The 18,252-nt window shown below is 33.0% G+C and overlaps 1 protein-coding gene across 6 annotated transcripts in view; it reads left to right on the top strand.

The window, feature by feature from the left end:
* LOC114340015 (protein argonaute-2) overlaps window positions 1–18,252 on the top strand; it is a 185,464-nt gene that overhangs the window by 133,821 nt on the left and 33,391 nt on the right. For 5 of the 6 annotated variants that reach the window (XM_050660028.1, XM_050660029.1, XM_050660033.1 and 2 more), the window contains one exon: window positions 7,167–7,359. In XM_050660028.1, the coding sequence (XP_050515985.1) occupies window positions 7,167–7,359 (193 nt within the window). The remainder of the gene's footprint in view (window positions 1–7,166; window positions 7,360–18,252) is intronic. The other variant, XM_050660030.1, reaches the window with a different exon arrangement.

Here is an 18,252-nt window from a genome sequence, read left to right as displayed (position 1 = left end):
TTGGAACCATATGGGAAACTTTTTTAATATCAATTTTACGAAAAAAAGTTATTCTTTATAAAGTGCTCTGCATAATCTAAAACCTAAGAGTCAATCATCAGATATCAAATTTTATCAACAGTATACGAGGTATGTCAAAAAATATGAATTTCGCTCAAGAGTAAAGTGTCTTTATATTTCACAATATCGAAAATTGTCATTAAAAAAAAGTTTGTAATTCAAAATTATGTTATAATCGGCATTTACACTCTTCTAATTGAAAAAAAAAATTGAAAATTTTCCTCAAATCAGACACAAAACATCGTTTTTATTTATGATAGCTCCGTTATTATTAATTTAACGAAAAAAAGTTATTCCTTATAAAACGTTCTGCATAGTCCAACAACTAAGATAACATTATAAGTATGTAAAAAAATATGAATTTCGCTGAAGAGTAAAGTACCTTCATTTTTCACAATATTGAAATTTGTTATTATAAAAAGTTGTTCAGAATTAAAAACTGTTTCAATATGCAATTGCATCCTTCTAGTTGAAATATTGTGAACTATAAAGGTAGTTTACTCTTGAGCGAAATTCATATTTTTTGACATACCTCGTATAAAATTGAAAAAAATTGATATCTTATGATTGCATCTTAGTTTTTGACTATTCAGACATTTTTATAAAGAATAACTTTTTTTCGCAAAATTAATAATAATAAAGGAGTTATCTTAAATAACAGTGATGTTGGGTATCCTTAATTTGAAGAAAATTTTCATTTTTTTTTTTCAATTAGAATAGTGTAGATGCAGATTATAACATAATTTTTAATAAATTACTTTTAATGGGAAATAAGCTACAATTTTACCAAAAAAAAAAATGATTTTATTAACGTTTCGAAGCTTTAAAATCATTTTTTTTTGGTAAAATTGTGGCTTATTTCCCATTAAAAGTAATTTATTATAAAAATGCCACAAGAAAATAATTCAGAATAATTTTTAATTACAAACAACTTTCTTAATGACAATTTTCGATATTGTGAAATATAAAGGCACTTTACTCTTAAACAAAATTCATATTTTTGGACATACTTGGTATATTATTGATAAAATTTGATATCGGATGATTGCACCTTAGGTTTTAGACTATGCACTTTATGAAGAATAACTTTTTTTCGTAAAATTGATATTAAAAAAGTTTCCCATATGGTTCAAAGTTACGCAGACACACTGTATAATGTAATACAGTGATACAATACAATACTAAACATAACATTTGTTTAAATGAGATTTTAATTTATTAATTCAATCCCTGAAGTGATAATCTGGAAGGGCTGCTGTCACAGCTGTTATGACATCATCATTTGATGAAAAACGCTTTCAACGCATGCATTTTTTTGGATATTGAAACAGAAGTCGCTAGAGACCAAACCTGGTGGATACATTGGATCCTCCAACAATTCTAACTAATTCATGGATTTTAGCCGTTGTCAAAATGCTCATATCGTCGGCCTCATATGAAAAGTGCCTAAGTCCAAATTAACAAATTTTACAGGAGACATAAAAAACTGATTTAAAGAATGATTTTGACTTAAAATTTTATCTTATTTGACACAGTTACTTAGAATAGTGTCCGTCAGCCTTCTCATAAAGATCGATCTATTTTTAAAATATTATTACTTTAAAAATGGAGTTAGGCACATTTAACAACGAAAATAATGAAGAAATATGCGTAACTCCATAAAAAGTCGCCAAAAAAATACTGTGAAAATGCTAAGAAAAACAAATGTGGGGTTTTAAGGATAATAATGCTACACTTAAATGTAGTTAACACAAGAACTATAATAATATGATCAAATTGAACTTACCTTCAATAAGTTTACACTATTTCCATGAAGATATGTTAGCTTATAATACTTTTCTTGAAGATATAACACAGCAACGCAGCAAAAGTACATCTAACCTCAATGACAATGATGGACTTTGGCAAGTTTCATGTGATTCACCCAACGCCGTGGAGTTGGGTAGAATTCTTTTTTGTGGTTCTAGCGACATCTATTGACTTTTTTTAACTTTTTTGTCTTGCTATGCATGCGTACCATAAATATTAATCAGATGGCGCAAAAACCTTATTTTTGCTTATTTTGGGACTTAGGCACTTTTCATATGAGGCCGACGATATGACACGGTGCTTTGTTCTGATGAGAAAGGATTTTCTTTCTTCTGCAAACCGTGTCTTTTTTTCATGTATTCACAATTTGTTTTATCATTTTGCATGTAATCCACAATTTAGCATGCCTTTTCAAAAATGACAACTGACAAGTGCCATAATTAAGAAATTATAATTATCGAACATTGTAAAACTGTTGAAACATTGAAATTCAGAGTGAAATGTGAAACATATATCAAAGTCTCCCTAAATTAAATTACTTTTACATCTTACTTTGAATGATTCTATTGACAGTAGGTCTATTGACAAGTTATCCCCAAAAACAATAACTCAAATAATAACATGAGAGGTATATTTTAAAGAGAAGAAACTTGATTGTTAGTGTTTCTATTTAGGGACTTAAGGGTCAAAAGTCAAAAAGTCCCCTTTAAAGGGGGTATGGTTTGAAAGTTTTGAGATTTTTGATTTTTTTATTATGTTAAATAAAAGTACATATCTTCAATAATACTCTCCGAAAATTTGAGAATAGTGAGAAACGTTGAACAGCTGTTCCTCTTCCCTTTTGTAAATTACTCCGCGATTATAAAACATGCCGGTGTGCATCACTTGTAAGATTTGACAGACGAAAAAGTAATTGAAATTGAAGTTGTCAAAACTTTAAACGCGTTTTGCTCAAAACTGTTTTTCAAATCGGTGGACATTGTAACTCAAAAACTACTTGACCTGAAATTTTGCATAGATTTTGTTTACACATTTTGTGAGGTAACGCTGTCGAGATATTTTTTGTTTTATGGTTAGTTTTTGTTTAACAATAATAAATATGTTGATTTTTACCCTTTTTTTACAAGAAAATTCGATATTGTGACTTCTGTTAAAACTAATAAATCTCAAAACCTTTAACTCAAGAAACTCAGAGGCTAATTTTGAATTTTTTTATTTAGCATGATCTAACGAGTTATGATGTCCACCGCAAAATCCGTTTTTGTCTTAAAAAATTGGCCACTGTTGGCTTATTTTTCAATATTTTGACTTGAAATTTTGTTTGAATATTCTTTGAATGGTACTGAACATAATTATTGAATTTAAAAATAAAATAGCTGTACCATACTTTCAAAAAAATTCATAAAAATGTGCTTGAAATATTAATTTCAAAACGTACTCCCCTCAAGTAGATTAAAAAATACCTAGGGTTGGAAAATTAAAAACATTACTTGGTTTAAAGAATAATGTATCAGATAGTTGATTAAAAAATTTTTACAGTAGGAAAAATGAAAGAATACCCATGAACGAACATATAAAACACGCTGTATTTTCCTGTCACCGTGTCATACAAAAAATTGGCAAGCGTAAGTACATGTAATAATTATTATTACATGTATTTGCGCTGGGCAATTTTCTTTGTGACACGGTGACAGGAAAATACAGCGTGTTTTATATGTTCGTTCATGGGTATTCTTTCATTTTTCCGACTGTATAAATTAATAATGACAGTTAAATCACTGAAAAATTAATTTCAGATATCATGAGATCATTATTCCTCTAAAGTCTCTCACAATAATTTAAAAAGAGGGTTATAGTTCCAGTTGAGATTAACTTGTGTTGTTTAAGCAACAATCAGGGTTCAATTTCATTTCTTTCGATATTTAAGACGTTATTTGTAGCAAATTAAATTGTTTACTATAAAAAAAACTTTATATTACCTATTATTTTTTATTGTAAAATGGAAAATACAAAAACAAAAATAACTGACAATTTTTAAACAAATCTTCTTTTGGGCGTTATAACTTTTTCCTCTCATTTTACAATAAAATGATATTCGAGCAATATTTTAAAGGGATTTTACAGCGCTCCGAAGTTTACCGGGTTCTTGAATACTCGTAAGAATACGGTAAAAACGTACCATTAGGCTTAGTTTTCAATTAGATATGCGCGCACTATATATGCGCGCACTAATGGCAACAATGCTGTTCCGCTGCCCACCTAATGCACCAGGTTCGCGCCGATTCATTAATTCATTCAGTCATTAGATTCAGTCATGCAGATTCGTCATTATACACTACAGTGACAATTCAACTCATTCTCATAAGCAATGTTGCCGATTTTAGGGTATATCTAATGAAACACTAAAGAGTCTGTATAATTTATCTTATTTTAACAGTAGGCCTAATCCACGAACCATTTCGAGGAAGATAATATTGAGCACAATGGCACAATGTAATTTACTATTGTTGGCAATAAACCACAATTTTATTTTAATTAGTTTATTCGACGTTTCGATTGCCACTTCGGAAATGGTTCTTAAAATACAAAAAGATATATTTTGGGAAATACATAAATGTTTAGTATTTTGAGAACGATTTCAGAAGTGGAAATCGAAACCTGAAATAAACCTAATTTTAAAGTAAAGTTGTGGCTAATTCCCAACAAAAATAGTAAATTGCAATAAGATGCTACAAGGCCTACAAGAAAATAGATATAGGACAAATATTGTCCTATTATAGTATTGAGCATAGTTATGTACAGTTGAGTCCACGAGTCTTTACCCGTGCGTCATCATTTAAAGCATACGAAATAAGTCGGAAATTTACTAAACGCAACAGCAAGTGACAGAAAGTGGGTATTATTCCGATCACGGGTTTTAGTATAAAATTTGACGTTATCAAATAAATAGAATGTCAAATTTAAGTTTTACTTTAAAATTTTGGTGCATAATTACAGCTACATTTGAAGTAGCTTAATAAATTCTTTTATTATCATTGATTAATAAATAAATAAACAATTTATTAAAAAAATCAGTAACATATTTTCTTTTTGTTATTTTATTCACTTTGGCGGAACATTAAAACACAAGCATTCCTTAATTGTGTTAATGAGGTTAGCTTTGTACGTTATCAAAATTAATCGTAAAATAACATAAACTTACCATAAAATTTCAAACTCCAATATAAAATTAGTTGTGAAAACAACTGTTGATATACTATAAAAAACTTCAAAATGCAAAAATTCGACAGAATAACAGCAATAAATTCATTCTTAATGAAACACCCTGTATAAAGATATTTTTTAAGTGATTCGTCCCCTAATGAAGGGATGAAAACTAAAAAATCGACCCCTATTATACAGGGTGTAACGAAAATACAGGTCATAAATTAAATCACATATTCTGAGACCAAAAATAGTTTGAATGAACCTAATTTACCTTAGTACAAATATGCACATAAAAAAAGTTACAGCCCTTTTGAGGTTACAAAATGAAAATCGATTTTTTCGAATATATCGATCACTATTAGAGATTTTTTATTGAAAGTGGACATGTGGCATTCTTATGGCAGGAATATCTTAAAAAAGAATTATAGTGAAATTTGTGCACCCCGTAAAAATTTTATGGGGGTTTTGTTTCCTTAAACCCCCCAAACTTTTGTGTACGTTCCAATTAAATTATTATTGTGGTACCATTAGTTAAATTCAATATTTCTAAAAGTTTTTTGCCTCTTAGTATTTTTTCGATAAGGCAGTTTTTATCGAGTTGCTGCTTCTTTTTTAATATGTTTACATAAACATTTTATGGGGGTCTTGTTCCTTTAAACCCCCCAAATGTTTGTGTATGTTCCAATTAAACTTTTACTGCGGTACCATTAGTTAAACACAGTGTTTTTAAAACTTTTTTGCCTCTTTGTATTTTTTCGAGAAGGCACTTTTTATCGAGATATTACTTCTTTTTTAATATGGGTGAAAATATACCTAAAAATGTAAATCATAAATAAATTTTCATATTATTACCAAGTCTCCATAATCGTACTTAGCCATATACAAATATGTGGTGGATTTGACAAATATTCAAAATATCTCGATAAAAACTGACTTTTCGAAAAAGTACTAAGAGGCAAAAAAGTTTTTAAAATATTGTGTTTAACTAATGGTACTACAATAATAATTAAATTGGAACGTACACAAAAGTTTGGGTTTAAAGGAACGAAACCCCCATAAAATTTTTATGGGGTGTCCAAATTTCACTATAATTTTTTCTTAAGATTCTACTACCATAAGAATGCCACATGTCTATTTTCAATAAAAGATCTCTAGTAGTTTTCGATATATTGGAAAAAATCGATTTTCATTTTGTAACTTCAAAGGGCTGTACCCTTTTTTATGTGCACATTTGCACTAAGGTAAGTTAGGTTCAATCGAACTATTTTTAGTCGCAGAATATGTGATTAAATTTATGACCTGTATTTTTGTTACACCCTGTATATATACTCGTTATACGGTATAATACCTCAAATATTCCAAGTTTTCAGCGAGATAACTTTTACAGTTTAAACAAATTTAGTTTCGATCACGTTTTGACCAATTTTGAACACTGTGCGACAGTGAGCAAAGATGGCTCGACTTTCTCACTGAGAAATAATGCTGTTCCGCTAGATATCTCAGGATGTTTCTGTAAAATGTTGATGACTTTAAGCTTGCCGATCTTGTAAGCTGATTTCGTGTCGCATCCTGAAAAAGCACGGAAAACTAAATTCTCTGCAATTACGTTGCCATATATAAAACTTGAGGGACAGTATGATTAAGACAATAATTTAAATGTCTTCTGCTACGATAGTCAGAGAATCTTCGGATTGAGATGCAGCAATGACCAGAAAAAAAGTTATCAAGACCCAAAAGAAAATTTGTTCAAATGTTTTTAGTTATTTTTGTTTATAACTTTTTTATTGTCTATTTTACGACAAAAAGTAATAGGAATAAAGTTGTAGACAATTTAATTGGCTATAAATAAAGTCTGATACAATTTTCTGTATGTTTGCTAGTTTACAAGATACAGCGCGATAATCCTTTGCGCTACACTGTCGCAGGACAACGACCGGGGACAAGAGTGGCAACCCCGCAAACTTGAACTTATTCTAACACCTCTACACACCAAAAAATAAAATTGCGTCCTCTGAAAGGCCTAAAAAACGTAACATTTCAATGAACTATATGTTAATACTAATACTAATTGTTTCTCCTTGTGGTTTCAGATCGGCGCCGGACAGAGAACGCGAAATCAACAACTTGGTCCGTCGAGCCGACTTCAACAACGACGAGTACGTACAAGAATTCGGTCTGACCATCAGCAACAACATGATGGAGGTCAGAGGGAGGGTCCTGCCCCCGCCGAAATTACAATACGGCGGTAGGGTGGCCTCCCTCAGTGGACAGGTGGGCTGGCACGTTAGTTTCCAGTTGTATTTTATTTTCTTTTTAGCTTAGCTTGTATTGAGAGGAAGATTGCAGGATATGCGCACTATTTACTTTAGTCGAAAATGTTGAAAACATGAAAGAATATGCTATCAAGTAGGTAAAAAATTATGGTGGTGACGAAGTGGAATAGTTTAGAAAACTAAAGTAGTAAGTTTACATAAACCGATAACTATGTTGTTTTCAAAGGTAACTATGGTATATTTGAACGTTTTTGATGTGTACCTATATAGCATCAGGCAAAATATTCTTTCTGTCTGTCTCTCACACTTCTCTCTATTTCTGTGTGCGTTTATCTCACTCCCCCCACCACTGTCTCTCTCACTCTCCCTCAGAATCTATCAGCCTCTCTTTGTCTCTCTCCCCTCTCTTACTCCCACTCGCTTACACTTTGTAACAAGTAGTTCTTTCAGGACAACAGACTCAGTAAAACACAGGTTAAAATAAAATAAGTAAATAATAATCTATCTTCGCTCCGTTCCAGAGAAAGCTCCCTTGGCGGACGTCTGCAAAAGAAAAATAAAATTGTATTTATTACTATCAAAAGAAAATGCAATTAATGTAGTACAAGAAGCAATAGGGAACTTGCACAATTTTTTTTTATTACATAATAATGTTCAGTTTTGTTTAAAAATGAGATTTCCAAAATTTCACGCTTCAAAAACTCGTAATAACTTAGAAATACGTATTTAAAGTCTTCAGCGGTATAAAATAGTTCAAACGACCCGTGACGTCACATAGTTTTACATTAGTTATTATTATGGTTATATTTCGCTGTGTCTAGGTACACGCTAACGTGTACGCAAATAAAAAAGTTAGGTATGTACACGCGAATTAAAGTTCATCAAGCCAGTGACGTTATTATTTAGCGTGCGCAGTGACTGTATATTTTGGTACATGCTATTTTGATATGTTTAGCGTGTGTTTGATAGAAAAATATTTGTTAAAGGAAGGGAAGCAGAACTATTCAGATGTTTAAAACTTAATTGTAATAAATCAATGTATATATTAAAGTATATATTTAGGTAAGCAAAATAAATATATGTATTTAGTTGACATAACACGTAAAAAATATTGTTAAAATAATTTTTATACGTAAGTTAATTATTATAATCAACTATTTTAAATGGGAAATAAGCCACAATTTAACTAAAAAAATGATTTTATTAACGTTTCGACGTCCAAATCGGATGTCATTGTCAAAATACAAAAATTAGTTAGATTAAATAAATTATTAGAAAAATTTTTTACTAAGCAACACCATTTTTGTTGAATTTAATAATATTTTGTATTTTGACAACGACGTCCGATTTAGACGTCGAAACGTTAATAAAATCATTTTTTGGTTAAATTGTGGCTTAGTTCCCATTTAGAATAGTTGATTACAAAAATGCCACAAGGATAATAGCTTCAGAATAAGTTAATTATTATTGTGAAAGCTTTAGGTCTTCTTTTTATTTTAATCTTTTACGGTAATACATACTATTTCATTTATAACTAAAAAATATATATATTAATTTATAGTCTCTTATCTTTTTCGTACTGTTTTAAAATGTTCTTAAACTCATTAAAAGAACTAAATAATTGTCCACACTCCGTAGTTAATTTAAAAAAAAAACACTAAACAAATAAAAAATAAGAAATCACTGACACTCTAACTTTTTTATTTGCGTACACGGTAACGTATACCTAGACACAACCTTATATTTAGGTATATTCTTCTTCTCCTTCTTTAGTTTATTGGCCTCCACCTACTTGGGTATTTGGCAAGCTCATCGTCGTGGAATCAGTCAAAAATATTTATATTCTAATGACATTTATCGTATGTCATTGTAATAATACATACCAGTTTGTTAAAATTGTAGTTTTATACTGTTTTTGAAGGAAAGGAACGAAGGTTTACTATTGAAAATAAAACCATTTTGTAAAAGTACGAATTTTTCTATGAATAGTTCAAACGATCAAAAACACTTGTAACGTCACATAAATGTATTTTCTACTGACGTTTATAACGTCTAATTTAAAATTCTGTTTACTTTATTGGAAAAATGTAAATGTAAAACCAAGTGACGTCACGAAGCGTTTTGGACCACCTATTTTAATTTGAATTTTTAATCGTCTTTAGGGGAAAAACGAAAAACAAACAAAACTTTTTTATCTTTGATACATGTTTTAAATTATGTTGTGTTGTGATTTATAACATTTTTTTCGAATTTAAAAATTTATGCAAGTTCCCTATTACGCACAAACTCGCACATCATTACACTTCACTCCAGTGTAAGTACAAATACTCCCACAATCAAAATATTAATAACTATACAGACACCCATACACCTCCGAATCGGAGATGGCGGTAACCGTTCACTACAAGGATACTGTTTAATTACGAGCGGAGCATCTCTTCACTACAGAGTTCCACCACCCAGATTGGCCTACCTGTTCAATATACTGGTTAGGCCAATATATTGTAATAAAACCCAGCACCCTAGGTAAAAATAATACCAGTTTGTATTCTAGTTCATCATGCCAGCCTTTATCAAAAGCGTTGACTTTTGATGACAAAAAAATTGCTGAACATACTTTTTTCATGTAGAGTTTCTTGTATTTGATCAGTGATTCTGTGGACCTGGTCTAGTGTTGCGTCATTATTTCTAAACCCAAATTGATGTAGAGGGATAATACATTTTTGTTCTATTATAGTTTTTTTAAGCTTTTCAATAAGAGTTTTTCAAACAATTTTGAAATCATTGGCAGCAACGGTATTGGCCGATATGATGTTACCTCATTTGATGGCTTCCTACTGCTCTTTTTGGATTGATGTTGTTTCCGTTTTACCTTCTATAGGTATTCCTAATTGCATTGTCTGTCTAATATTTTCATGTATTGTTGGAAAGTTGTCAATCTCAGATTGCGATTTATCATGCAGTTTAAAAGTATTTTCTAAATGATCAGCAAATATTTCTGCTTATTTTTAGCCAATGCACCATCAGATTTTTTAATGTATAGATTTTGTCTTATTGGCCTCTTGAGTCTCCTCGTGGCTCTCCATAATGAGTAATCGATAACTTTTTCGTAGGTTAGCTCCCTTAAGAATTTTTTTATTGATTCATGCTTATTTTTTTTAAATTTCTCTGCCCTTGTTTTATTCTACATTGCTGCTGTTAAGTTGGTAGATTGCGTTGAAACGCAATGAAACACTGACCCTAACTTATAACTTTATTTGTGATTTACAACATCCATCAACATAACGTTACTAAGATGTTGTTTCGCGGGGTAGTCCTTCAGGACACATTTCTCGCAGGACGGCTCACTAGCATAGTAACGATCTTAATCTTACTATGAATAATGACAATACTATAATGCTCAATTTAATCCCTCTGTGGGCTATTTATCTCTTCTTCCAACTCGGACTTTGGAAGTAAGCTATACGTGAGTCTCTGCGAGGTTACACAAACAAACTTCGTCAATCAACCTTCGTTTTGTTTGTGTATGTAGAAACAATATCTTTTGCAACAACCTAAATTACTTAAAATTATATACATTTTTTTCGATACATATTGTATTATGCAGTAAGGGTTTTTTCCATTACTGTACACTGCCCTTTTCTTCTCAACTGCCTTTTTTTTTGACAACCTTAATTATTTGTAAGTTGATATTTAAACGAAAACGGAAAACTATAGAGTATTATGTAGATCGAAAAACAGAAATGATTGATTGAAAAACAGACGGTTCCTCGACCTGTCTGAGCATTGTTGCCGATATAAAATACGGTACGCTTATCCAATTTGAATGCATAGCAATCAGTACCATGTTAAATCTTTTATAGTCAGTACTTCTGATAGATATTTTACACAATAGCGTACCTAGTGTACCCAACAATAGTACCAATAGTACCCAACCCAAAACAGTACCATTCAAAAAAGTTAAAATATACCATAGTTAAAGTAGTACCAGCTATTCAGAAGTCTCAGTAATATTCAGCTCAGCGGGGTGCTAATGTTGGAGGTGTGGAATTCCATAAACAAGGGATCTACCTATTTTATGAAACAATCTCATGTTTATGTAACTTCACACCTCCAACAGTAACACCCAGCTGAGCTAATTATTAATGAATCTCTTAAATACCTGGTAGGGGTATACATTTTAGGTTTATATTACACATGTTAGTTAACCTGCAATCTTCACAGTGTAAATCTTTAATTTGCCTTTTACAGTAGTACATTAATATGGGGTTCACAATTGTGGTGATTGTGTATTTGTACGTACAATTTGCTTGAACTGTTGGTAGCATTGATAGCACACATTGTCCGTTCTTTTGAAAAACAGCAAGATCGATGTGTTTTCATAATATTGTGATAGTTATTTTGTCAGTCTCGATGGATTTTCGTTTTGTATTTTTATTTTAATGAATTAGTTTTTGTTGCGATTAGTAATACAGTTAAAAATCGTCTTAATTTGTGTAGTAGTGAGTTTTTGATGTCTAAATTGAAATTTTCTGTATTACTAAGCGATTTTTGTAGAATTGATCGTTATATAGCATGGTTATTACACGTTTTTGTTTGTTAAGTATTAGAGATATCTTCAACGGATAGCTAAGTAATGAATATAATGTTTATCTTAGAAATGCCACATTAAATAGTAGGTTCTGAGAGATTTTCTTGGGTATTTTGCTTCTGACACAACTCGTTAAGTGTTCATCAATAGTCAGCCAGCGTTCTCGGACTCCATTTTCCTTGATATCGTTTTTCTATACTTGAAATATCTTGATATAGTCGATTCGCTAATCTGAGACACAACTGTCTACACTACAATCACAATAGAAATGCACTATATAGAAATAAACAAACCAAGACACGTTCAATGTTCGAGGACCACTTCCAGATTATGATTTGGGAGTGCTCTCGTGCTTATTTATTTCTAGTGCATCTTTATTGTGATTGTAGTGTAGACAGTTGTGTCTCAGATTAGCGAATCGACTATATAAATATTACCCATATTCATCAGTAACATCTAAAAGATTTGCTGGCGAAAAGTCCCAGTGGAAATCCAAGGAAATGGATTTGAAGAGACATGTTGCAGTCCAAATCACTGGAAGCTTTCAATAGATTGTTGACATATTCCTTGTGGTTGTCGTCTTTATAGATCTCAAGAATATAACCACAATTTTCAGCAGGTCCATCCAACGGCGTAACCAGGATGATCCTAAGGGGGGAGGGTTACAACTTCAAAATGGCTTGATTTGTCAACACATAATAGTGTTAAGCGTATAGAGCTCAAAGTAGATCCCAACGGGGGGGGGGTTATAACCCCCCCAAAAACCCCCTGGTTACGCCTGTAACGTGTTCGTTGCGTTTGTTGCTCCAGGTAACAAAAATTCAGCCGAAGACAGAAGGTTCGCTTTTTAAGACATTTATTTTAGAATCAAAACATTACAAATGATAAGATAATTAGCCTTAATTACTACTCGTTAATTTCGTTAATAAAATATATTGATAACCTACGTATCGAACATTAGATTCTGGTTGATGTGACGATATTTGGTACATGAATGAATACTACCGACGATCACGTGGATCAGGAATTACATTTATAAATATGAAACGGGCATAAGGAGAGGAAATCTCACTCAGCTCGCCAGCGGAAAAGACATGTAGGGAAATACGATCACCGCTCGTATAAGGATAGGTAAAAGGAAAAACCGTCGAAATTCGTTCAACACACCAAAGACGGCGGCGGAAAATGGTCGGGATAACTCACCTCCTATACCTCGTTGTTGTTTATTATTCTTCGATCAACGCTCCAAGAATAATACTCAACTAGGTTTTTCGTTCCGACTTTTATATCGCCCGAGACGGTACAAAAACACGTTTTACTTAATTCATTGGCGTACTCTAGACGATAAAATTATATTATCGTCCACGCCTATGGGTCGATCCTCTTTTTTCTAAGTCATTAAGGGCCGGTACTTTAGTCTCCGTTAACAGCCCGTTAGTTAACCGGAGTTTAATCGGGACAGAAATATATGCATAACATAGACATAAACGCAATTATACTTATTATTATATTCATAAATAATTATAATAATAATTATAATTGCTTTTATTACAACGCAAGAGGCCCTATGAGGTACTTGTCTGTCCCGATTAAACCCCGGTTAGCTAACCGAGGTTTAACCGGGACATAAAGTACCGGCCCTAAGCCTGCTTTCGAAATGTTTATCTTTCATCAAATCTTTTATTTGTGAATCTGCAAAGATGCCCTGTTAGGAAACGTTTCTTGTCCATAACTTTGATAATGGCAAGCTGGGATATTTTAAAGTACGTTTGGACTTACCTGTTATCCCTATCGTATTTTTAAGTAAAAGTAACTGTCTGAAGTATGATACGTCAGTTCCCTCCACACTATTGGAACTGCAAACGGATGTGGTGAAAACCGTTGGCCCATCCAGTCAACAGTCTACAGCAGCGATACTCAACCTTTTTCTTTCCTGGGCCACATAGTAGCTATTGCCACAGCTTGCGGGCCGCAATCAAGATGAATTAGTATACAGGGTGTTCCATTGGGAAACGGAAATACTTGAATGGTGAATAGAGGTAAATGAGGCGGTTCTAGACATACTAAATTTATTGCTCCACCGGCTTTATAACCGAGTTACAGGGTGTTTTATCGATTTTGCCAATTTCTATCTGGACCCATAACTTTAGAACCACCTTCTTGTGTATTTTTTTTTGATATTTGGTACACATATTATGTCACATTTAGAACCCAAACCACCCAACTACTAATCACAAGAAAAATCCAGGTTTAAACAAAATTATAAATCCATTGTGACCTTGAAACAACATCCTGTATATTGAAATTTTCAAAACCCGTTTGCACAGTTGAAAAGAGCTTTAATGGAGCCCACATTTAGAACCCAAACCACCCAACTACTAATCACAAGAAAAATCCAGGTCCGGATTAAATAAAATTACAAATCAATTGTGACCTTGAAACAGCATCCTGTATATTGAAGTTTTCAAAACCTGTTTGCACATTTGAAAAGAGCTTTAATGGACCTTCCATTTTTTGCGCAGACAATTCAATGACTTTAATTTTGAAATTATGTCGAAATTAAGAACTCGTAGGTACTTTCAAAACAAAAATTTCGATATAATTATTTCAAAATTAATGTCAATATTAAATTTATTAAATTAAATTTAGTTTTTATGCTCTTTTTAAATGCGCAGACGAATTTTGAAAATTTTAATATACAGGGTGTTGTTTCAAGGTCACAATTATTTTAATTTTTTTTTTGTTAATTCGGACCTGAATTTTTCTTGTGATTACTAAGTGGGTCGTTGCAATGTAGTAAATAAGTATTGATTATTTTTAAAATGAGTATTTGTTCATTAACAAAAGTTAATAATACCTTGATCTTTAATCAGAGTTCTTCAAAATTTCAATATAATTTAAAATTAAAAGTCATTAAATTGTCTGCCTCACTCCCAAACACGCCTCAAACACATCGGCACACTATCAAATAATTAGAGAAAACACGTGAAATTTGACAAATAATTTGGTCACAGGGCTGTTTAGTTAGCCTTCGAGCCGCATAAAAAACGCTAGAGGGCCACTTGCGGCCCGCGAGCCGCAGGTTGAGTATCACTGGTCTACAGCATGGTACACAACATATGCGTGGGGACCAGTTTTGTCCTGGTCCTTACAGCCAAAATGAAGTTCATAACACTTTCATTAAAAGTATAACAATTTCTTTGCTATTTAAAAGTTAACTCATCACGTACGACAAAAGGTTCCCAGATGTTTAGACATTCTAAGAGGCATGTTTAACAACTATGCACACAACACCATTTTAAAAGCATTGTAACTTCATTGAAGTTTACTGTTTGGGAGACCACACAGCACTGAGCACTGACTGAGCTTGAATCAACAAGAGCGAGCGTGTTGCGACATATCTGTAACCTTGTAAGCGGACAGACAAGCAAGGCTATAACATTGAATTTTCTTCTTCTTCAAGTGCCATCTCCACGACGGAGGTCGGCAATCATAATAGCTATTCGTTTTTTAGAGACGGCTGCTCTGAAAAGTTCATTTGATGTACTTCTGTACCACTCTCTCAGGTTGCGCAGCCACGATATTCTATGTCTCCCTATGCTTCTTCTTCCTTGAATCTTTCCTTGCATAATCAATTGGAGCAAGTTGTATCTCTCTCCACGTGTAATATGTTAGAGATATTCCAATTTTCTTGTATTGATTGTATTTAAGATTTCCATTTCTTTATTCATCTTTCTCAGAACCTCAGTGTTTGTGACCTGTTCTGTTCACAATATTTTCAGAATTCTTCTATACACTTATAGTTTGAATGATTACAGTTTTTTCATTGATGCCACATTCAATGCCCAGGTGAAAACTGTTCACTTAAGAGTAAACAGTAGCGATCAACAGGTAGCAACAAAATATAACTTCGGGAGATAGTATCATAAACTTTGGCAACAGTGGTAATCTTTGACATTATCTAAGATTAATATTTTGACAATATCATAGTCGCGGTAAATGGAAGTAATAGAAAACGATTTTATTATTAATAAATAGATATTTATAAAAATAAACCAAAATGGGTGAAAATTTTCTGTTAAGACAGGTATTTAGAAAGGTATTTGCATGAAATGTCTAATAATAAAACAATAATAAATGATCATTTTTTGCTGTGAAACGAAACAAATTTCTATTTTCGCATAATTTTGGCACAGTTTTTAATGGACTTTTCTTGAAATGTTTCACTTTATTTTTCGTTTGATTTACTTTTTCCATTTTGTTAAACTATTGATAATATTTTTAGAATAAAAAATCCTCCTAAAACTTTATATAGGTACTCGCATTAGAATTCGAAATATTTTTACGTAAAATATACTTACCTACCTACATACAGGGTGTCCCGGAAAATAGTGCGTTCCTTTAAGGTATGGAGAGAATACACAATTTGGAACAAAAAAGTCCTATACCATTTTTTTCTAAAGTTAACCGTTTACAAAAAAAAAGTTAACATTGTTTTCCATATACCTGTATTTTAATGTTTGGAAATTTTAATAAACTGGCAACATCGTACGCACTACGGAATAATAACATAATAATAGTCTAAGAGCTGGGAGCGGATTTTGTGCGTGATAAGTAATATGGAAAAACTATACGGGGATATGTTGAATTAGTTGTGTACATGACTTTCACCAACGGCTGGAAACCAGAGTTGGGGCCGAGGGTAGTTATAAGGGGTCAAAGTCGCGGATTTTATTATTTTGTTTATGACGCTCATGATCGAGATAGTGCACCAAAATTTGGGAATAAGTAGGTCATGACGTACCTAAGTAAAATCTCTAGGGGCTCAACGCTGCGTGGCCGACAAAGGGGTGGGGGTAGGGGTGAATATAAAAAATATAAGAGGTTTTTTGCGACGTTCGTGATTGAGATAGTGCACCAAAATTTGGGTATAAGTAGACCATGACATAAATAATTAAAATCCCCAGAGCCGGAAACCAGAGTTGGGGATGAGGGTAGTTATAAGGGGTCAAAGTCGCCGTTTTTATTATTTTTTTTTGTGACGCTCATGATCGAGAGAGTGCACCAACATTTGGAAATAAGTAGGTCATGACGTAACTAAGTAAAATCTCCAGGGGTGGCACGCTGCGTGGCCGACAAAGGGGTCGGGCAGGTGTGAATAGAAAAAATATAAGGGGTTTTTTTGCGACGTTCGTGATTGAGGGAGTACACCAAAATTTGGAAATAAGTAGACCATGACATAACTAAGTAAAATGCTCAGATAAAAACCAGAGTGGCGGACGAGGGTAGTTATAAGGGGTAAAAGTCGCGGTTTTTATTATTTTTTTGTGGCGCTCATGATGGAGATAGTGCACCAAAATTTGGGAGTAAGTAGGTTATGACGTAACTAAGTAAAATCTTCAGGTGCGGAACGTTGCTTGGGGTACAAAGGGGTGGTAGGCAGGGGTGAGTATAAAAATATATGGGGTTTTTTTTGCCGTTCGTGATTGAGATAGTGCACCAAAATTTGGAAATAAGTAGATCATGACATTACTAAGTAAAATCTCCAGGGGCGGAACACTGCGTGGGAAACAAATGTTGTGCCGGGTCACAAAAAAATAATACACACTGCGACTTTGACTCCTTAAAGCTACCCTCATCCCCAACTCTGGTTTCCGGCTCTGGGGATTTTACTTAGCTAAGTCATGGTCTACTTATTCCCAAATTTTGGTGCACTATCTCAATCTAGCACGTCGCAAAAAACCCCTTATATTTTTTATATTCACACCTACCCCCACCCCTTTATCGGCCACGCAGCGTTCCACCCCTGGAGATTGTACTTGGTTACCTCATGACCTACTTATTCCCAAATTTTGGTGCACTATCTCGATCATGAGCGTCACAAAAAAAAATAATAAAAACGGCGATTTTGACCCCTTATAACTACCCTCATACCCAACTCTGGTTTCCGGCTCTGAACATTTTACTTAGTTATGTCATGGTCTACTTATTCCCAAATTTTGGTGTACTCCCTCAATCACGAACGTCGCAAAAAAACCCCTTATATTTTTTCTATTCACCCCTGCCCGACCCCTTTGTCGGCCACGCAGCGTGCCACCCCTGGAGATTTTACTTAGTTACGTCATGACCTACTTATTTCCAAATGTTGGTGCACTCTCTCGATCATGAGCGTCACAAAAAAAAAATAATAAAAACGGCGACTTTGACCCCTTATAACTACCCTCATCCTCAACTCTGGTTTCCGGCTCTGGGGATTTTAATTATTTATGTCATGGTCTACTTATACCCAAATTTTGGTGCACTATCTCAATC

The sequence above is a fragment of the Diabrotica virgifera genome, chromosome 9 (assembly GCF_917563875.1).
Source record: "Diabrotica virgifera virgifera chromosome 9, PGI_DIABVI_V3a".
Taxonomy (NCBI): Eukaryota; Metazoa; Arthropoda; class Insecta; order Coleoptera; family Chrysomelidae; genus Diabrotica; species Diabrotica virgifera.
This window is presented reverse-complemented; position numbering and strand designations above follow the sequence as displayed.